This window comes from Budorcas taxicolor, chromosome 19 (genome assembly GCF_023091745.1).
Source record: "Budorcas taxicolor isolate Tak-1 chromosome 19, Takin1.1, whole genome shotgun sequence".
NCBI lineage: Eukaryota > Metazoa > Chordata > Mammalia > Artiodactyla > Bovidae > Budorcas > Budorcas taxicolor.
In genome coordinates this window covers 34975916-34997891 of record NC_068928.1, presented here as the reverse complement: position 1 = coordinate 34997891, position 21976 = coordinate 34975916, and the positions used below count along the sequence as shown (strand labels likewise).

The following is a 21976-nucleotide window of genomic DNA, read 5'->3' as shown; positions in this document are numbered from 1 at the left end:
GAGGGACCCCAGGAGGATCCGTGTCTCCTGTGGGAACGTACCCTTTCCCCTAGAGGGCCAGCTAGGCCCTGCTCTCAGATCTTGGAGTGCAGGCCAGAAAACTCTCCTGAGCAGGATCCTTGCTGCCCAAGATGGGCATGAGGATGAGCCTATGACCCTTCCCAGCCGAGAAGAGCCAGTCCTGGGGCTTCAGCAGTTCTGGACCACTTTGCTAAGCTGGCAGCAGCTACTTGAGTCCTGACATGGCCCCAAGTGGGGAGTATAAAACTGAGATAAAGAAAACATGTAAGGTGGATTTAAGTTCCACAGGAGATTAACCTGGCTCCTGGATCCCACGGGGCCTGAAGCCAGGCACACTTATGTGAGCAAATAAATTCCCTTCTACTTCAGTCTAAAGGAAGAGGGTTTCAGCCCAGGCCTCAAGAATCACAGAGAACCCTGCCAAGGGGGCCATCCACCAGCTGCCCCACTCCCTCTGTCCCAGAGCCTAGTTCTCCAATCCTGAGCTGTGTGGCTCTGGACTCATCTGTGAGCTGGGGATAATGAAATTACCCTCGGTGAGGTGGCCGCCCAGCCCCGGTGCAGCGCCTGACAATGCACTTGTCAATGCCCCCAGGGGACTAGGCCTAAGTCTGTGCTCTGTCCAGCATCCAGCAAGGGCCTGCAGCCTCGTCACAGTCCGGAGGCAGCCTTGTGTCCTCACATGTGGAAGTGCACAGCCCTGGAAGGCCAGAGGCCCCCCTGACCATGCTGCCTGTCCCTGTCCCTCAGAGCCACCAGCCACCACTGCACAGCGGGAGGGCTCACAGCTCTGACACACAGTCACACAACCTTTTGCCCCACTTTTTTTTTTTTTTAATTAAAACAGCAATCAGCCAACTGCCCCAACCCATCAGGGACAGGACCCTGGACAGGCAGTCCTTTCTTCAAAAAAAATATATATATATTTTTTTAAACAATACCAAAAGCAAATCCACAGCCCCTGTCGAGCCGGTCCCCAAGGAGAATGAGCTGGATGGTTCCCCTAGCACCTCTCTGAGTGGAGACCTTAGGCCCATCTCCCAAGACCCCAGCCTGAGCAGACAGGGCAGGTCTTAGCCTGCTGGTCCCCTAGCAGGTGACAGAAAAGTGATCAGCTCCAAACCATGCAAGAAAAACCAGCCAAACCCACAAAGCGAAAGAAAAAATCAGGAAGATAAATTAAAAAAATAAAGGTGAAACAACACCCCTAGAGGCGGCAGGCAAGGGCAAGGTGACCCCAGTGCCCTTAGCGCCCCATCTGCCAGTGCTGGGGTGAAGGCCTCGGCGGCTCTGGCACCTGCCTTGTGGGGGCTCCAGGGAATTCACGTGGCTCATTCCCATGCTGGGTCCCCCAACCAATGCCGGGACAGAGGTGTGGCCAGCCTAGGCCAAGTGTGCAAAGTCCATTCAGTCCATTCAGAGATAAAAAAATATACAACTTGGGTGGTATCCAGGGCTGGGCCAAGGCAGTGGCCTGCACAAGGCAGGGTTGCCTTCTCTGTGAGGGGCATCAGGGCCCTCCAAGTCCAGAGTCTTGGGGTCCTTGGAGCAGCAGGGGCAGAGGCACTGGGGGTCCCCGATGGTCTGGTTCTTTGGCACTTGGGACCTTGCCTGTCAGGCAGGAGCAGCCCCCTGGATTCCTCTTGGGTGCCCAAGGCCAGGGCGGCAGTAGCTTATGGGTGTGGGCAAGCACTGCCCCAACAGAGGGTTGGAGCAGGTCCAAACCCTGCCCCTACGAGTCCTCTCCCAGGATCTCCTTCACGAAGGCAGCGATGTCAGTCTTCTTGGTTTTGTGCGAGGTGAAGAAAGGGTGCTCCTGAGGGTACAGAAGGCAGTCACCTTGGAGGGGCAACCAGCCAACCCCTAGTCCTAACCCGCACCCTGACCCTTCCAGCACCTCTGCCCTTGGAGGCCCTCCAGGTAGAGAGTGTGCAGGCTTCCTCCCCAGCTCTCTCACAACCACCCTCAACTCGCTCTTGCCTGCACACTCCAGGACTCTGCCCACAATGCGCCTTCCACGTGGAGTGCCCTCTCCGTCAGAGAGAAGACCCTCATTCATCCTTCGAGGCCCACTTCCCCTGCAAAACCTCCCGACACCTCCAAATAAAACGGCCCACCTGCCCTGCTGGCCCTCTGCCCCACTCCAAGGGCCTGGCATGAAGGGTGAAAGAGGGAGCCAGAGTACACAGTGAATGAGAGAATGAGCGACAAAGTTCCTCAAAGAATTTTGAATGCAGAGGCAAGCCAGAGGAGCTGCCCACTGCTGTGCATAGAGGCAGCCCTCTCCCAGAGAGCCCCACCCACACTCACCATCAGCTCCAGGTAGCTCATGCGTTCCGCGGGGTTCTTTCTCAGGCTAGGAGAGAACAGGGTAGGCTGGGGCCAGGATGGCAGGGAAGCAAATCCAGCCCATCCAGGCTAGTCAAGTCAGGCTGGGCTCGGCCCTGCCCAAGCAGCAAGGGGGCACACATGCTCCCGAGGCTCAGGAAAGAAAGGGCTGAACTGTCCTGGGGGCTTCCAAGGGCAGAGTGGGATCCGTGGTGCCCACCAGAGAGACTGGACCAATAGTGACCTAGGAGATTTCCAATGATCCCAATACTAACATGCTACCACTAACCATCATATGCTTGGTGTCCTTAATCGAGAGAGGAAGCTCCTTACCATGGGTCCTGGGGGAGAATGATCCTGCCTGCCAGGCGCACCTGTTTTAAGACTTTCTTCTTTTCCAGTGAAAGAAGGAAAGGCTGTGAATTCTCCCTTGGGCGTCTCTCCGGCCACAGCACATAGCTGTTGGTATGTTACAGTCTCAGTCTTCACTTCTCACTGCTTTGTAATTTTATGTTTTAGATCTCTCTTATAACCCCAGAGTATACTAGAATTCACTTTTAATTTCCTTGTAGCTTTTTTTCTCCATAGTTATGTATTTCCTGTTCCATCTAATTCCAGTCAGAGAATGTGGCCTCTAAGACTCTACCTCCTGCCTTTTCCCTTATTTCCTCTGTAATCTCAAACATAATTAATCTTTACAAGGATCTTGTGGGCATTCTTTAATGTGATACAAAATTCTACACATCAACAAGAGCAAATTTACTGTGTATTTAAATCCTTCATATACTCTTCATTTTCTTTTTTGATCTATGTGATCTGTCCGTTTCTAGAGGAACAGTATTAAAAACTCCTCCCAGGACCATAGCTTGTCAAATTATCCTTATACTCTAACTATTTCTGCTTTCTATTTTGATGCTGTTATTGGGGTTTATCTGCTCAAAAAGGAGACCGGGCCCAGGGAGGATGGGATCTGGCCAGGGCAGGGAGGGGTACTGACTGGGCTCAGGGAGACCCTCAGGTCTGAGCAGGGCTGAGACTCACCACTGTGCAGTAAAGTCCACAAACTCAGGCGAGAAACGGTCAGCTGGGAGCTGGGGGGACGGCTCCTCTACCACCTGCTTCAGCTGCTGGAAGGGGGTCCCCCAGGACTCGTAAGGAAATCGCAGAATGGCCATCTCAATCTGCAGTGGAGATAGCACCCTTGGGTCAGAGACACCCACACTCTGCACATGGAAGCAAAGCCTTCAAAGATCCTGCCTGTCCTGGTCCAGCATCCAGAGCTGGGCTGTGAGGCAGGTCAAGGGGCTGACAGGTGACATCAGTCCAAAGATGAAAGCCAAGGGGACAGAGGAGTTAGTTCTGTCCCAGCCAGCAAAGACTATAGCTCATGATACAAATTCAGCCCTGGGTTTTGACTGGCTTGGCTATCGGGTTTTCAAGCAATCTGAATTCAGAAGGTTTTGCATTAAAACCCAGGTTCCAGTTAACCTGGAAAAATCAGAGGGCTGGCAGCCTGGGGTGCTCCCGATAAGGCCACTGTCACCAAAGAGCCTTAGAAGAGTGATCAGCTTCGAAGTTCCCCAAAGACCACTCCCTCCTCCCTAATGTCTCAGCAACACCTTAGCTGCTGATGCCGTTTATGTGGGCTGTTGTTATTAGCGAAAAGGCAAGCGGGAAATGAAATGATTTTCATGAGCTTCAGGAGGAATGTTAGACTAAGAGGTTCATCTCCTGGACTGTGCAGCAATCCACCAGGCCCCATTAGGAAATGAAGTCCGCAGCCCTTCCTCCTCCACAAAGCCCCCACCACCCAGCCACCAACACCTGTAAGCCCATGTCCAATGCTTCCACCTCCAGGAAGCCTTTCCACTCAGATCCTGTCACTGTTTCTCCCCGACTCCCGTGACACAGGGCTGCCACGGCCTCACCGCTTCTACCAGACCCAGGTCCCCCTGTGCCCCACGCCTCGCCTGCAGGAGCCATCTGTAGCAAAGAATGGCTGTCTCACAACAACCTCTGCTTCCAGTTTTGACTACTGACATGAAAATTCAAGTCCACTTCCCTGAGAAGCGATCACCACTGACATGAAAATTCAAGTCCACTACCCTGACAAGCGACCACCGTAATAAAGAGGAGAGACCTCGTCTCAAGCAGACACACCAAAACAGATCACTAGTTGTGCTCAGAAAGGACCTTCTCATCAGGCCCCAGGCTCCTTTCCAGCCAAGACACAAACAGGCCCACAGATGGAGGTGACACAGTGTGGCGGGAACGGCTATGACCGTGGATTTTCATAGGGCAAAGACAGCCTCCTTTTTCCCTATAGTTTCCACTGACTCTGGCACACAGGAGTGAGGACCCTGCCTGGGCTGCAGAGAAGGATGCAGTGGCCACCAGAGCTCAAGAACAAAAACAGAGAAGTGCCCAAACCTTGGACCTAGTCATTCCTCTCCTGGTAATTTTTTCTAAAAGAGCTCAAAAAATGAAAACATAAGCAGCCTCTGGGCACAGAGACACATAGTATGGCATTATCTGTGGGAGTAAACGTGGAGAATCAGCAAGAACGAGCAGGGCAGGGCTGAGCCTCGCCACTGTCGTGAAGCCCTCGTGCACAAGGAGCCAGCTGGTCTTGGGCTGGCTGTGCATTCTCAGTGAGCACGAGCCCTGAGGAAGTCCAACAGGCAAGTCGTCACAGACGAGAGCGGCATAACGCTGCCCTAACCCAGGGAGGGCGTAAGGCACCTGCGGACACTCTGCTAAGGACACCATAATCTTTGATGGCACTGTCTCTTCTCACATCGTGAAGCCAACCAACCCTTCTGTCCAGGCTAGACTATCTGGCCCCCAGAAGCTCACAGACCTGGCACAGCCCCCACCTGTGCTCCACCCGACCAGCAAGGGTGCCCCAGGACGTACCATGGTGATGCCGAGGCTCCAGACATCAGACTTGACATTGTAGCCTTTCTGGTTCAGCTCTGGGTTGATTCTCTCGGGCTGGAAGAGGAGCCAGAGCAGGGTCACCCAGGCCCCCTCAGCTGGGTCTGGTTGCCCCCCACAAAACGTAGGGGCCAGTGCTCACCCATTCTACCTCCCCCAGAGCAAGTGTGGAAGCTGAGGCTGGTGAGGGCCGGGGTCTCGAGGTGGAAGCCTAAGTCTTGCCACACAGCTGCCACACCTGGGGGTCCCACCTTGGGGTATCGGCAACTCCCACAGGCCCCACCAGCCACCCTGCTGAGGTGAAACCTATCATCCAAATGGACACTGTGGGGCCAGTCAGAAAGGGGTGGAGAGGGCTGAGCAGGAGACTCCCTCTAGAAGGAAATTCGGGGTCTGGGGAGGCCTCATTCCTGATGGAGCAGGACACAGCTAGGTGCCTGAGCCTGGCTGCTTCCTCTGGGCATGACCTGGGCACCCCACTTACGGCCATGTAGGGTTTGCAGCCAGCATCCATTGTCTTAGCCACAGAATCCACCAAGTAACCACTGATCCCAAAGTCACACATCTTCACGTGGCCCTCCTTGTTGATAAGGACGTTGGACGGCTTCACGTCTGCCAGAAGTAGGACACGCCTTTCAGCTACTGGTTGTTGGCCGCCACTGCCCAGGTCAGAGCTGGTAGCCACACAGTCAGGAGCCCCAGCCTCCAGCCACAGGTGGGGAGAGAAGTTAGCTCCAGGGCTTCCCCCAGGACCGTGTCTTTGCAGCTTCACAGTTGGGACTCAGCCTCCACTTACCAGTGCAACCTCTGGCTCTGGGGTCCACCCAAATGCAGGGAACCCAACACTAACAGTATGAGCACTGTAAACCACCCAATATCCACCTTGAGGGGTCGGCAGTCTTGGCCAGGAAGCACAAGGCAACAGCTCAAACACAGGAGGCAGGTCTGTGGGAAATCCCAGAGCCCCAGGACTCAAGCTGGACATGGAATGGGCACAGAGTGGGCACGGAGTGAGCTAGGGGGCACAGCGGGGCCATCCAGCAAGCACACGCACAGGAGACATGTGCATCCCTCCTGCCTTTTACAAGGATGTCTGCAGGGGCTCAGAGAGATGCCCAAAGGGGCCACGAAAACCTGCCAATAGCAGTGACCCGGGGACCACTGAGTGGTCAAAGGGGCTTAGCCCAGTGAACTCTGTGTGGAAAAGCAGACCCCTCAGAACACAGAGGGAGGGGACGGGCAGGACACACACAGCCCCACTGAGTCTCAGAATCATTGGCCCAACTGGGAGGCTAAGAACAAGCAAAACCAACCCCCATGAGAAAATCAGTGGAGTCGGGGACTGGGCCGTCACAGGGCAAGAAAGGGAGGGGAGGGTGGGCGTGACCCAGTGTAAACGATGATCGGATTCGTGCAGCGGTACACATCCCACCTGCACACTCCTCAACACATAAACAACAGGTCAAGACAAGATGGGCTGGCCTTCCCAGGATGAAGGTCCACCCTGTCCGTGCTCTGAGCACCAGGGAACAAAACTGGGACTGGGCCTGGGGGCTGAAAGGAATGGCTGAGAGGAGTGGACAGCGGCCTGGACCCAGCGGGCACATTGCGGCCTGTCGCCTCCCAGACCCAGCGGCCTGTCGCCTCCCAGAGCCTCAGCACTGCAGGCCCGGCAGGACCGCGGGGACGTGTGTGTGAGGCCAGGCCCCTCCTCCCCAGCCGGTCCAGGCACTGACCTCTGTGGATCACGGACAGCTTGCTGTGCAGATGTTCCAGGGCCCTCACGATCTGGTGTTAGGGATGGGAGGTGGGGAGAGACAGGCCCATCAACAGTGACAGAGCCAGAAGACTCCCCAGCCAGGGCAGTCTGTCGCCCTCTCCCAGGTCACACCCAGCCCCTCACCACCTAAGGCTCCCGCCCACATCCCAGCCTTTGCTGTAATGTCCTGGCCACCCTGATACTGATACACCTGGTTCCTGCACGGCTCTGAATGGGCCAGGGTCTCGGGTGATGTGACCAAGACCCTGGCGAGTCTGACTTATGAACCCCCAGAATGCTGTCCCTCCCTCCACCAGACTCCTGGGTAGAATCTGGCCCTTCTGCAGGCACCTTACATCCACCGCTCCCTCCCCTACCAGCAGTCACTGGGCTACATGCTCAGAGCCACTCCCCACAGGAATCACCCCCAAGATCCTGACTCAATGCCCGGGGGGGGGGGGGTATGTTTACATGTTCGCAGCTGCGGTCAGGGATGAGGACCACAGGTACACAGACCCCACTCCCCTTCTGCTTTGGCTGTTGGGTGCTCATGCCCAGGGAACCGCCTGCCCTAGGACATGCAAGCTCAAGACCCATGGTTTTCTCCCCTGACCACATGCCTCTACGAGCTGCCTCCAAGCATCTTCAGGATAAGGAAGCTGTGAACACTAAGTCCTCTTCTGTGGCCTCAAAACTCAGGAACTGCACAGGAAGGCCCAGAGATCCTGGTTCTGCCAAATCTGTGTGGCTCCAGGGTCCTGGGGTCTCCTGAGCAGGCTCTGGTCGAGGGTGGGGGCACCTGGGGCTTCCAAGGGCAGCTGCCCAGCTGCAGGGCCACAGCTGGAGGCCACACGGGGGGCCCAGCTCTGCCCAAAACACTACCATTGGGACCCTCCCAACCCCACTTACAGACACAGCGATCTCCCCAAGAATGTCTTCTGGAATCGTCATGCCCTTGTCTAGCACCTTCCGATAGAACTTGTCCAGGGACGTGTCCATGAGCTCCATGCAGATCCACACATCTCCCTGCAGGTGGACAGCCATAGTTCAGCCACATCTGCCCAGGGCTACCTGGCCCAGCATCCTCCCATGCCCATCCCCATGGAGCCAGCCAGCCCCTGACACACCTCCACCCCTCGGCCCTCAGGGGTTCTCTGACCTCCCAGCCCCTCCCCGACAAGGCTCACCTACACTGCTGGGTCCACGCGGCAGCCTTCCCCGACTGTCACACTGGCTGTCCCCGTCAGACTCCTACTTCCACGGCTCATCCCAGCTCTGACCCTGGCCGATGGGTCCCTTCACCGGCAACATACTGTCCCCACCCCCACACCCCATCCAGGACAGCCTTCTGAGAAGGCTGGGTGCAGTATCCCCTGGGGTAAGCCCAAGCTCCTGGGCTCCCTGCTAGCGTGGAGGCTGGCTGTGTCTCCTCACCTCTCTAAAGAGGGCCCCGTAGAAGGTGACGGTATAGAAACAGTCCACCGTGCGCATGTTGACATCCAGGTCCATGAGCAGGCGCTTCTGCTCCTGAGAGTTCACGGTGGCTCGGATGCGCTGCGGGGGGAGGGGCTGCGGTTAGAGCCCGGGCCGCAGGGGTGCAGCCCCAGGTGCCCCCGGCTCTGACGGCCCTGGGTCGGGGACACTGCTCACCTTCACGGCCATGATGGTGCCACTCTGGGCATGCCGCACCTTCTCCACCACCCCATAGGCACCTCGGCCCAGCTCTGAAATGGTCACCAGGTCATCCGCCTCCACCTCAAAGTTCTTAGGGGACAGAAAGGAGAGAGGGTTCAGAGGGGCCAAGTCAGGCACCAGTGGAGATGCTGGGGCAGCAAAAAGAAAATCACCAGCCAGTCAGACCTGTGCTCAAGTCTTGCACCAGCCACTTCTGCTGTGTGTCCTGGGGTAAGTCATGTAACCTCTCTGAGCCTCCCCTCACCTTCTCTAAAACAGGCACAGCACCTACATCAGAAGGCTACTACAGGGTGTCAGCACATCAGCCTTGGAAACGCTCCCAGCGGTGCTGGGCCCTAAAGAAACGCCCTTTTCCTCTCGCCCCACCCTCTCAGGTGGCCAGACTCACTTATTCATCACCTACAGTGTGTAAGTCCCTGTTTCAGGCTCTGGGGACACAGACAGGACAAAAGAAAGGCCTTGCCTCCCAGGGAGCAGCGGGGCCCTGGTCGCCCACCCTCCCTCTTGACCTGCTGCCAGAGGAAGCAAGCAGGCAGATGAACAAGACTCCTCAGCATGTCCTGTGGGCAGCACACGGCCTCCCAAGGGAACCACTGGCGTCGGGAGGTGCCAGTGAAATGCAGGCCCTTTGGGCAGAGCCAGGGATCTGCACACTGAGCACCGTGACTCTGGCTCCCCAGGGCCCAGGAGGTAGCCACCAGATGGGCCACCTGGTCAGCGTCGGGGAGCCAGCCCCCCTCCACAGCCCAGCTCTGTCTCCACCCACAGACACCTCCCAGGGTCTATTGACACCTACCCTGTCTCCAATGGTGATGAAAGCCCGGGAGTCCAGGTTCCGGGGGAGCCTGCAGGGGGGAGCGGAGGTGTGAGCCCCAGAGAGCTCTGCCCTCTCAAGGGGGTCCCAGCCCTCCCCCACAGTCACCAAGCATCTGCGGGGCAGCACATGGCCTGTCACATGGACATGCCCTCAGAAAGGCAAGGAGGGCTCCGAGAGGACGTGTGAGGCACACAGCCCCCGCAGCTGCTTAGAGGAGATGCCGCCCGCACAGGCGGCCTGGCCCCCACATTGGCCCCTGCAGGAGGCCTTCCAGGAAGCACCAGAGGCCAACTCACGTGGGGCTGGGCGCCGGCGGCTTGGACATGCAGGAGATTCGTAAATCCTTTTTCCTCCTGGACTTTCCTAAAAGGGAGAGAAGGGAGTGTGCAATAAATCACTGGTCAACCAACATCCCCAGGGACAGAGAGGGACAGGCCCCAAGGGCCCGGCACTGACACAGATGCCAAGGGCACCCACAGGACATGTCCAGCCCAGGCTAGAGGGTCCAAGCCCCGCCGGTCATCCTGAAATAGTCACTCCATGGTCGTCTGAGAAAAGACAGCACCCCAAGGAAGATGCGCCTGCTCCCCAGCCCCCATGAGGCCCCTGCGCTCCCAGGCCTGAAGAGTGAAAGCTGAAGTCCCAACACCCAGTACCTCTGAGCATGATCCTACTTGGATTTACAGAAATGACCAGGTCACAGTGAGGTCACAAAGTGGAGCCCTGATACAACACAACAGGCTCCTTAAAAAAGAGAAGCTTGGACATAGAGACAAGACATGCATCAGGGAGGAAGATGACCATCTGCGGCCACAGCAGGACCAGCTCTGTGACACCTAGATGGGCTCCAGCCACCAGACAGGAAGTCCAGTATTGAAGCCACCCAGCAGGTGGGGCTTTCTCTGACAGGCCTTACCCACAGCCAGGCCCATGGGCCAGGACCCTGTGTGCAAGCGCCCATGTGCAGGCCCCCTGTGTGCAGGCCCTGTGTGTGCAGGCCCCCTGTGTGCAGGCCCCGTGTGTGCAGGCCCCCTGTGTGCAGGCCCCCTGTGTGCAGGCCCCATGTGTGCAGGCACCCGTGTGCAGGCCCCCTGTGTGCAGACCCCCTGTGTGCAGGCCCTGTGTGTGCAGGCACCCGTGTACAAGCCCCATGTGCAGGCCCCCTGTGTGCAGGCCCTGCGTGTGCAGGCCCCATGTGTGCAGGCCCCCTGTGTGCAGGCGCCTGTGTGTAGGCCCCATGTGCAGGCCCTCTGTGTGCAGGCGCCCATGTGCAGGCCCCCTGTGTGCAGGCCCTCTGTGTGCAGGCCCTGTGTGTGCAGGCACCCGTGTACAAGCCCCATGTGCAGGCCCTCTGTGTGCAGGCCCCATGTGTGCAGACCCCCTGTGTGCAGGCCCCCTGTGTGCAGGCGCCCATGTGCAGGCCCCCTGAGTGCAGGCCCTGTGTGTGCAGGCGCCCGTGTGTAGGCCCCATGTGCAGGCCTTCTGTGTGCAGGCGCCCGTGTGCAGGCCCCCTGTGTGCAGGCTCTCTGTATGCAGGCCCTGTGTGTGCAGGCGCCCATGTGCAGGCCCCGTGTGCAGGCCGCCTGTATGCAGGCCCTGTGTGCAGGCACCCTCGCCTCTCTCAACCTCAGCTGCCCCAGAAAGGGCCCAGGTGGAGAAGCATGAGGATCCACAGTCACACGTGACGCCATCAGCACTTCACCCCAACTCACTCCCGGCTGGTGGGGGGTGCGGAGGGGGTGGGGGCTGGCGGGGGAGATAAGCCCAGCAGGCCTACAGGGGTCAAGGCAGGGCAGACTCAGGCCTGAAGCTGGACCCAAGGCCTCATCTCACCCCTGCCCACTGCCCCAGGAAGGCTTCATGCCTCTGGGCCTCAGATTCCCCATCTGGGAGGAGCCCTGTCCCCAGCTCCAGCTGGGGCATGAGGTGAGAGGGGACCAGCAGGGTCCAACCTTCCCGGGAGTAGGCCCAGACCCCTGGACAGGACTCCCTGAGGCACAGGTAGGGCCAGCTCTGGCCAGGCTCATTCTCTCCACACCTGCACAGTTTGTTCCTTTCCTGTTTGAAGTTTGCCAACATCAAGGGCCCCAGGAAGCCCGCTCCCCTCCCCAAGGAGCGGGATGGGCCTGAGCCCCAAGGCAACGCCTCCTCAGCCCACACCTCCTGGGGACCAACGAGGGTCACCTCTCCAAGCAGTCGTGTCCCCGCCTCTTGGCCAGCTGAGAATGTGGCCCAGTGCCCAGCCTTCAGTTGGTGCTGAAGAATGGGCATCGCAAGCACTGGGCAGCCCTGGAACTAGACCACCCAGAGCAGAAACAGTGACCACAGGCCTCTCCTGTGGTCCAGTGCCTCCTCCAGCCTCCCGCCCAAGACCTGCACCCCTTGCCACGGTGTGCACACCCTCTTGAAGCCACCTCTGGACTGGGTTTGGACCAAGCCTCCAGCACACCCTGCTGTATAGCCTCAGCACCTCTCTGTGAACCCAGATGGGCCCCTGAGCTTGGGCCCAGCAGTGGTGGGGCTGGCACGGCTGTCCAGTGACGGGCGGGAGCATCAGTGCCCCTGGGGAGACAAGGCCCAGGCCCAGCTGTACTTAGAGCAGGGTGAACCATCCACCTCTGGGAGGGGCTCCAGCATCTGCCTGGGATGGGTAGGCAGACACCTGCAGCCTCTCCTCAGAGGGCCCCCAGGCCCCCTTCATCTGTGGGCCTATCTCCCCAGGCTGGGCGTCCTGGGCTGGAGCATCCTGGCTTGTGGGGCGGCACCTCTACCCTGCAGATGCCAGTAGCACCCCAAGTTGCCGAATGTCTTCAGACCTGGCCTCAGGGCCTGCCTGCTTAGCGATTAGGGGACGGAGGCTGTAAGCTGGATGGCTTGGGGTCCTCCCATGGACTCTGCAAATGAGTAGGGCTGCAGGAGGTGGGGGCACAAGGGAGGTGGGGTCCCGGGGCTTAGGAAGCCAGCATGTGGCCAAGTGGCCACCTCGCCACTGTGGGGTGGTGGGCTGGGGGGCGGGCAGGGCTGCTGGGCTGAGCGGCCCCAGCCCAGTCTGGTGCTCCCTGTGGGCTCAGCACTGGGGGCGCTGTGGCAGATGTGGGCCTGGCTGTGGAGGCTCCTTGGAGTGGAGAGCCCTGGTTTCCCTAAGTGAGGTGAAGCGAAGAGCTTCTCCTCCAGGGGCATCGTGGCGCCTAGAGGAGACAGGAAAGGCCTGCGTCTGAGCGGCAGGCTGCTGCTATCATGGACAAGAGGGAGTTAAGAGTGAGGCCCCCACCTCCGACAACCAGCCATGTTGCCTTGTCTGTGAAAATGGGATGAAATCACTCCACACTGAGGTCATGGCTGGGCAGCTGGCACACCCCTGTGCTAAGGGCAGGCTCCAGGTGCCCAGTCAGGTCCTGAGCAGGCCTGGGCTGGAGGTACAGAAGTGGGGACGTAGCTCAATGCAGGCTGGGCACTGCTCTAGTGCTGTATCTGACTACTGAACAGGCAGGTGCTTTTGTTCATCCCCACTGTATGAATGAGGATACTGAGGCTCAGAGAAAGGGGAGGGACTTACCCAGGACCACCCAGCCTGTAAGGCACAAAGGTGGGATTTGAACTCGTCACAGAGAGAGCCTCGCTTTTGGCGACAGGGTTGCACAAGAGCCAAGGCAAGTGTGGAGTGAGTGGAGACCCAGCTCTGGGGCTGCGGGCTGTGCCATCGGGGCACATGCTCACCAGTGGGCCCAGGGCTGCCTGGGTCAGGGCCTTTGGCCAGGACTGAGCCTCCGCTGCTGGTCCCCAGACACTGGGCTCGAAGTGCATCACTTTACACTCCCTGATGGCGCCCAAACACCTCTGCTGACACCCGAGGCCCTTCACTCGTCCCGTTGGACCATTCGCTTGTGAAAAGCTTAAGACAAACCCTGGAAGCTATACAATGATGCAGTCAATGAAAGTCAGGGCTGGTGGTACAGCTGCCCAGACGGAACACTGTACCACTGGGAACTTGAGATTCACTTGATGCAATAACAGCTACAGACGCTGAGACACACTCAGTGCTTCCAAATGTTAACACGCTGACCCTCAACGGAGGCCCCAGTATCACCCCCATGGGGCAGTTCCTCACTGCCAGCCAGTTCCAGCCTCTCCCCACCCCCACCACACACCAGCGCTGGCCCCACAGACCACAGTGTTGATGCTGGCCCAGGACTCCTGCAAGTCAGTGAACTTAAATACACCACATGTACCTTAGGGCTCGATTTAAAACAACAATACAGAAATGATGAGCACAAAAGTCAGGACAGTTATCAGAAAGAGGCAACACTGAAGGGCTTCAGGGGCACAGAAATGTGAGATATTTTTTAGCTGGGTGTCAGGAGTACAGAATTCGCTTTTCTTTATTCCTTAAAATGCAGAGGTACATTCTATATAACCTTGTGGTGTCTGCGATATACGTGCAATTAAAACACATAAAAGGAATGGATGCCCACCTGCTGGGAGGCATCAGCAGCGGCTGCAGGCCCAGGCCCCACACCACAGGAGGACAGTTCAGGGTTGCCTGGAGGGGCACCAGGTGGGGAAGGGTGACTGGACATAGTCTCCCAGAGAAGCCAGGACAACCCCTGGGTTGCCAGTTCAGCCTGCAGTGACACCCCAGAGAGGGGTCCTCAGGACAGGGAGAGGGTGACAGGTACCTGTCCCCATCAGGGTGAGTCTGGTGACCCTTTCTGGGGGGACAGGGGTCCCCAGAGCCACTGAAGGGGAAGCAACCACAGAAGCATCTGGGCAAGAAGCCCAACTCACGTGGGCAATGCTGTGAGTACCTCTGAGAGGCACCGCCAAGGGGAAGCAGGTACAATCCCTAGAGGCGATGAGCCCCAGCGTGCAGAGCTGAGCTCCGGGCAGGCCCACCGCATCTCCCTCATCCAGCTGGCATGGGGCTCTCTGTGTGTTGTTCTTCCCCTGCAGCCCAACAGTGACCCCTCCCAAGACACTGGCAATGTTCCCCATGGCCACCAAGGCCCTGCCTCCCGGCTGCTCCCCATCAGCTCCATGGCGAACCTTGAAGCTGGACCTTCAGAATCACTCCCCCGCCGCCTCCTTTTCTCCAGCCACGGTGCTCCCCAGTCAAGACAGTCCTCACCCAACCCTGCATACCCACAGCAAGTGCCCTGCCTGGCCCTGAAGGGGCTCTGCCCACTGAGCGGCTGGCCTAGGAGGTTCCCACTCTCCTGACTCCTGGTCCCACATGCCCCACACTATGGGGGAGGCAACCATCCCATTCTCTCTGCTCCCCATGAGCCCTCCCCAGGAGGGCCCAAAAGGCCATGAAGCTCCCAGCTCCAGTGTGGGGACCAGAGCCTGGCAGGTGCCAGCTGCAGCCAGAGTCGTGTCATAGGGCTTAAAGTCCACCATCAAGGTCCCCATTCTGTTTGTTCATCCACCAATGAACAACTGCTACCACCATAACAACGAGAAAATAACAGATGACATTTGTTTGACAAACACTATCTCCCACCTTTACCACCACTCTGAGATGGGGGGTTGGTTACTCTCACTTTGCAGAAGAGGAGACTAAGGGTCAGAGAGGGCACTTGAGGAAGCTGGGAAGCAGTGGAGTGAGTCAGAATTTGAACACAGGCCCATCCACCCCTGAGCCCAGGCTCTGCCCCCCTTCCTGTCTCACTGAGGTTCCTCGTAGGCAGAGGGCAGTCTCTGCTGTCCCTGTACCTGGTACTAGCGAGGGGGATGAGGCTGTCTACACACATCCTCACAGCTGCCAGCATGCAGGGCTCCCATACCCATTCTGCAGGTGAAGAAGCTGAGGCCTTGCATCTGAGAGCTGGGCAATGCCAGGGGACTGAAAGCATTACAGTGGGCAGTGGACGTCCAACATAACAGCGGAGGGGTTGGGTGGGATCTGACCAGAGTCTTCATCTCTGTGGGAGTTCAAGGCACCTCTGCTCCTCTGCAGCCTGGAGCCCCCAGCTGCACATCTGAGCAGGAGGAGCCCCTGGGCCGAGGGCGGCAAACAGTCACCACCACCTGCTCCAGCTCCATGAGCAAGAGGAAGTTCCTGGGGGGATGGGCGAGGGGCCAGGAGCAGGGGTCTGGAGCCACCCTGTACCAGGTCCAGGGAGGGGGCCGCCTCCACGCCCAACCCAGGACCAGAGGCTGGCCCATGAGGTGGGGACTCAGCCCCCCTCCCACCCACCAGCAGCCAGGCATTGGCCCTTTAAGCTGCAGCCGGCAGGCTGGCATGCCCCAAGAGTGAGTCAGTGCCCAGTGCCCGCTGACTCACCCGCCGGAAGCCTCCCGCTGCCCCGGCCCTCTCCCCGCACAAGTGGCTGAGAACTTTGCTCCCTTCAGGCCCTGAGCCACAGGCTGGCTGATAGACAGTTTCCTGTGCGTCATGCCAGGGGTGGGGAAAGTCCCCAAGATGCCACCTTCCAATCTTTCTAAGAGCCAGGGACAGGACGGGTAGGGGAGGGCAGCCACATGGCAGGAAAGGCCAGGACACTGTGCGCCTGCAGCCTCAGTGTGCCCAGGGGGCAGCAGGAGGATCAACCAGGAAGTGCCCATGGGGTCAGCACTCACAGTGCAGCTGGGGGCACCCCAAGGACAAATGTGGCTGGAGGCAGCAGACCCAGACTGTGCTATGCCCTCTGACCCTGGCTGCTTTCAGCCTCTGACCCCGGGCAGAGATGGCCTGTGGGCAAGGGGGCCTGGGAAAATATCAAGGCTATGGGGCCTGGGGCCTCATGCACTCTTGGAAACTCCCCAGGCCAGGGGCAGGGAAGGCAAGGCAGGGCACCCCTGCAGGGCAGGAAGCTCAGAGGTAAAGCTCCCTAAGGTCAGGTGCCAACCACACCCTGCTTGGTCCAAATTCCTCAAGAAGGCGTGAAGGAGGACATCACTATGGGAGGGGCTAGGTTGAGCCACTCCTCCTGTCTGACCTCAGTTTTGTCACCTGTCAAATGGGCCTCACTGCAGTGAGCATGAAGTGTGTCAGCTATAAAGGGTTGTGCACACATAAGGCACCATCTCTGGCTCAGGCTATCCTCCAGGTCAGGCATGGACTCAAGGAGATGCTTCTGGACAGAGGTGTGATGGGGGAAAGGGAAGTGTCCCACCAGCTCAGCCCAAGCACCCAGCACAGAAAAGGGACACAGGGGAGCACTGGGCACTGAGTACTAGAACCCCACCTCCATCTGTCACAGCTGTGTGACCTCAGGCAAGGTGCTGAACACCTCTGAGCCTCAGCTTCCTTGTCTGTGAATGAGGCTGTGAACCATAAATGGGTGAATGCATGGCACATGGGAAAAGTTTGGGATTTTCGGGGGGAGGCATTGTGGCTTCCCTGCCACGTGTTGCCACAAACCCCAAAGAGGTTAAGGGTGTCCCTGGGCCTTGAGTAGACCCCTGACCCTCCATCCAACCCACTCAACATCATCTGTTATCCAGACCCAGAAACTGGAAACTCATCCTGGCCCTCTCTCTGCTGAGAGGCTCAGAGAAGACAATACCAGGGCTCAAGTCACACAGCATATGAGTGTTGCCCCAAAGTGCTTTATTCCTTCATACGCCTGACTCCTCTCCCTTCCCAACCTTGCAACTTTAATTTTTATTTTGATGAGGAGCAGAAAGGGACTTCAAAAACAAACACTGCTTTGAATCTCTTCTTTCTGCCCACGAAAACCCTGTGGCCCAGAGAGGTTGATAGACCTGCCTGAGGTCTCACAGCCTGGCCAGGCTAGGCCTAAACCTGGAGCTGGGGAAGAGAAATGTCTGATTTCCTGGTTCCCAAGCTCCACGAGGTCGGCGCGGTGCAAGTCCCTGCCGGGTACTCACAGTAGCTAGGCAGCAGTCAGGGACCCAGCCTCCCACTTAGGTTAAGACTCAGTTACCCTCCACCTGGCCTGCTGGGCACGGGTCCACAGCCACTGCAGCCACCAGGAGCAGCAGCAGGGAAGGAGGACCCACACCCTCCCTGTGACCCCACAAGCGCTCCAGCTGCCACCCTGGCCCCACCCAGAGAGGCAGGGGTAACCCCTGATTAGGGCCCCTAAGGGCCAGCTGTTACCTTTCTCCTCCTCACTCTGCAGCTACAATCCAGGAGAGGCAAGGCCTGGATCCCACATGGCTGGGGCCTTTCCAGCAAGAAAAATGGTAACAGTAACACAGTCAGACTGTCCGCTAAGGCTTCTCATCATCATCACCCACAATTGCCTAGAACTCTTTAGTATTCACTATCTCACATCCTACGCCTGAAGTCCACGGAAGGTAGGTGTGATAAGGACACCCCTGCTGCTGGCGTGAAGCAGCAGGTTAGGGAGGCGGGGGCAACCCATTCATTACGGATGCGTCCGGTTTGGAAATCTCTCACAAAGTCCAGCCCTCTGAGACTCTGACATGCCAAAAACATCCTTTCCTTTTCCTGCCAAAAAAAAAAAAAAAATCCCCCTTTCACCCTCCAAGTCTCGTCCTCCCCCTCTGCATGACAAATCCTGCTGCCGCAGCCGCCACCTCACAAAAATTTCCAAGAAGGCCGGCTGCTTGGAGAAGACAAAAGCAAGACCATTGCATAGCCAGCAACCGCCCGGCAGTTGGCCCTGGACCCACAGACAGCGGGGACAGACCTGGTAGCAATCAACCCTGCACAAGAGGAGGTGAGCTCTCCTGGTGCAGAGAGAAGCCTGCAAGTCCAGATGAGCAGAGCCAGTGGAGAGGCCATGCAGTAAGGTGTGATGGGAGGCCAAGAGAGGTTCCCCCTCACCGAGACAGGGCTGAAGGACGGCCAGGAATGGGGCCATGGTGGGGCCTACTAGGATGGAGAGCCTTGGGGGAGAGGTAGGGGAGATCTGAGCTGGACTGTAGCCAGGACACCCACATGGGAGGAGGCGTTTACAGAGAGATCCCCAGAAGGGCAGTTAAACCCCAGCCAGGATACAGCCCTGGGACGCAGGAGTGGAGCGGGGCTGGGTGCAAGATGGGAGTGAATCCCACCTGGGACCCAACTGAGGGACCCAGACTGGGAGTGTTCATTCCTGTCCATGCTGCAGTTAAGGCCCAAACGGGGAGGTCCAAGCAAGGTTTCTGACCCGGCGTGGGGTGATCAGAACGAAACCTTCGCCAGAGTTCGGGCTGGGCCCGAGACCGATCAGGGAGGGGTTCCGGGCCGGGAAGCTGCCCGGGTGCGGGCCCGGCCAGGAGACCGCGCAGAGGTCGGGTCCGCAGCCCGCGCGTTCCTACCTTTGGACGTGGGCACGCCGGCAGGCGGGCTCGGGGCAGTAGACTCCATGGTGCGGGCGGGTCCGGGCGGCGGCAGAACTAGTCCAGGGGGTGGCGGGCTCGGCCCGGGCGGAGTGCGCTCATGGCTACGGGCAGGCGGACGGCCCGGGCGGCGGGCAGGGCGGCAACAGGGACGTGTCCGCGGCAGGCGGCGGGGCCAGACTGGGCAGTGCGGCAGGGCCCCAGCCGGACGGCGCCGACGTAGGCCCCGCCCCGCGAACCCATTGGCCCTCCAGTCTCCGGGCCCGGCCCCTGCCTATCAAACGCCGTCCGGGGCCTGCCCGTCAAACTCAAGCCTCACCCTCCATTGGCCCGGGGCGCGGCTCCCCCCACAGACTATCAAGCCCGCCCCTCACCGGGAAACCCGTCAGGCCCCGCCCCTCGGGGCTCGGGCGGGTCCTTCCCGCTGCCGGTCAGGAAACCAGCCCAGCCCACTCCCGGGCCTGCCCCGGGTGCGCAGGCTGCAGTGCCCAGAAACCCTGGGTACCCCAGGCCCGCCCAGCTGCGGCCCGGGGAGCGGAAAAGTGGGTGCTGCGGGCGTCAAAGTGCGCCCGCCCCCTGGTGGGGTCGAGATCACATCCCGCTTTGACTACTTCCTGGCCAGGCTGACCTGGGCAAGTCATGTCACCCCGGAGCCTGTTTCCGCGTCCCCGCCTCCGGGCGCTGCTGAAAGGAAGGGACCCAGGCTTCCGCAGACACTCAGAAGGTGTTTGTTGACTATTCATTCCGGACGGACCAGCCCTCTCTCCTGCTCCCACGTGGAGCCTGGGGGATTTCAAGAGCCACTCACCAATCTGGCACTGGGACCAGGTCACTAGAATGAACAGTCTAGTAGAGGTCACGAGGTCAGTCCCTCGCTTCACGTGGGCGAGAGTGTGTCACCTGCCAGGCACCTCACGTGAGGGAAGCAGATTCCACCACTTCCTAGAAAGGCTTGAAGCCTTCTCGTTTGTAAGATGAGGTGGCCATAGGGCCCACCCTCACAGTGATGAGGAGGCCCGATGAGATAAGGTGAGGCCTCCTTATTATCATTATTTCCTCCTGCACCCGGGGCGTGGGCAGAAAGACAGGAGCTATGGACTCAGCAGGTTATGAGTTCAAATGCCAACCGTGCCACTCAGAGATGGGTGCTGAGCATCTCCATGCCTGCTGACATACCTGTGCTACAGGGACAGGGCAACCTCTCTGAAATGGGTTCATGAGTGTGAGCTCACAAGTGCCTGGCATAGGGCCTGGCACTCACTAGATGCCCAGCAAGTGTTCGTGAACTTCCTATGGGAAACTGACCCGGGCTCACCACTCCTGGGTGTCGGGAGTGGCCCAGAGCACTTGGTCCCAAATGGGTCTTGTGACCTCGGGACCTGCTGCTTACCCACCTGGAAAATGGGCAACAGCACAGACACCTCCCCACCAAGACTGCAAGCCTGGTCCGGTGGGTTTTCTGGATTCAGCCCCCTGCCAACCGCTGGGACTTGTGCTCCCTCCGCACTGTTAGTGGGTTCTCAGTGCTGCGCCTTGTACACACGAATACCCGTCCTACCGTGAGGCCTGCGCCTCTGCTGTTCCCTCAGCCTGATACATCTTTTTCCCCCAGCCTTCCACCATGATTCCTGGAGCTGGTCCCTTTCATCCTGTAGGCCTCCTCTTTTTTTTTTTTTTTTTTTTAAGATTTTTTGATGTGATCCATTTTTAAAGTCTTTATTGAATTTGTTACAATATTGCTTCTGTTTTACCTGTTGGTTTTTTGGCTGGGAGGCATATGGGATCTTACCACCCAAACCAGGTGTTGAACACTTGACCCCCTGCAGTGGAAGGTGAAGTCTTAACCACAGGGCCACCAGGGAAGTCCCCTGCAGGTATCCTCTTAAATGAACTACCTTAAGAGGCCTTCTGGCCATGCACCCAGATCAGTTGTATTCCTCTGCACAGCACTCATGCCACCAACACCTTTCCTATTTTCTCTGGACCATCAGACCATCCTGGGCAGGAATCTTGCCAACTCGCTCTCTGCAGCACTCCTGTTGCACAGCCCAGGGTTGTGGACATGTTATGCTATGTTGCACAACCCTGTTCCACATAGTAGGTGCCTAAAAAATATGTGAGGAATGAACAAAGGAAGCATGGAAAGCATGCCACAGACACTGGAAGCAACTCCTGTCCCAACCCAGCCTGCTCTATGGCACCTATGACTCAGACGAGGCCTGCCATTGCAGGAGGTGACGCTTAGTCAGGGAGCCTGACATACAGCTGGAGAATCACAAAACTCCCTGTGGGCTGCTATAAATAGACATGTGAACAAGGTGCCAGACTCCACCTGGGTGAGGTCAGGAAGGCTCCTCAGAGGAGGTGACTTTGAGACTGGGCCTTTAAAAACCAGGAGGAGCTCATCAGGTAGAGAAGCCAGAGACAGAGGGTTGGAGCTGCGCAGGGGACCACCTGTGAGAGCCCAGCTTGGACGCAGAGCTCCCTGGTTGCAGCCATGGCTGTTGGCCTCCCTCTGCCTCTAAGCAGCACAGCGAAGCTGCGTTTCCCCGACCACTCAGAATCCAGGAGGGACTTTGGACAGGGTGCCTGTAGCAGAAAATAAGTCCCCAACACCCTTCCATGTGGACTCAGAGAAAGGGGTGTAGCCAGATCAGGATGTGGGCCTGGAGGTGGGTTCAGGGTGGGGGGTGGGGCTGGAGAGAGGATGGCTGAGCCCAGGATGGCGGCCCTCTGGGAGGTGACTCTTGAGGGAACCGCACAAGCGAAATGGCCAAATTAGATTATAATCGCCAGAGGATGTGTTCCCGGTAAAGGAGGGAAGAGACCGGCGGGCCTCTGGGGGCGGGGCTGTGATTTTAGAGACGGGGGAAGAGCCTCACTGCAGCCTCAGGAGGTGAGGGAGGGGAGGGAAGAGCACCCCAGGGAAGGGAACGGCGTGTGCAAAGGCCTAGAGGCAGGCGCCCTGCTCACTCACGCCCTCGGCCCCCTCCCACTCGTAAGTCCACACGCCCCAGATACACATGCATACAGTCGTGAGCACAGCGGGATGCACAAGCGTCTACCTGTCCGCGGAGCGGCCACTCAGGCTCAGGCACGTTCACAGACACCATCCACACGCACTATCCACACTCGCATACACACACTCACACACACGCACGCAC

General features: G+C 58.5%; 1 protein-coding gene across 2 annotated transcripts; it reads right to left on the bottom strand.

The window, feature by feature from the left end:
• Nucleotides 1-842: 842 nt before the first annotated feature.
• MAP2K3 (mitogen-activated protein kinase kinase 3) lies at nucleotides 843-18976 on the bottom strand. 2 transcript variants are annotated; one of them, XM_052657499.1, is made up of 13 exons: nucleotides 18792-18976; nucleotides 9854-9920; nucleotides 9537-9585; nucleotides 8696-8809; nucleotides 8480-8599; nucleotides 7955-8071; nucleotides 7023-7074; nucleotides 5771-5898; nucleotides 5266-5343; nucleotides 3391-3530; nucleotides 2724-2808; nucleotides 2332-2377; nucleotides 843-1837 (listed from the first exon to the last, which is right to left on the bottom strand). In XM_052657499.1, the coding sequence occupies exons 1-13, from the start codon at nucleotides 18838-18840 to the stop codon at nucleotides 1797-1799; spliced, it is 1086 nt and encodes a 361-aa protein (XP_052513459.1). In that variant the 5' UTR covers nucleotides 18841-18976; the 3' UTR covers nucleotides 843-1796. The 2 variants fall into 2 exon arrangements, with proteins under 2 accessions (XP_052513459.1, XP_052513460.1); XM_052657500.1 differs by lacking the exon at nucleotides 2724-2808.
• Between the last annotated feature and the right edge of the window lie 3000 nt (nucleotides 18977-21976).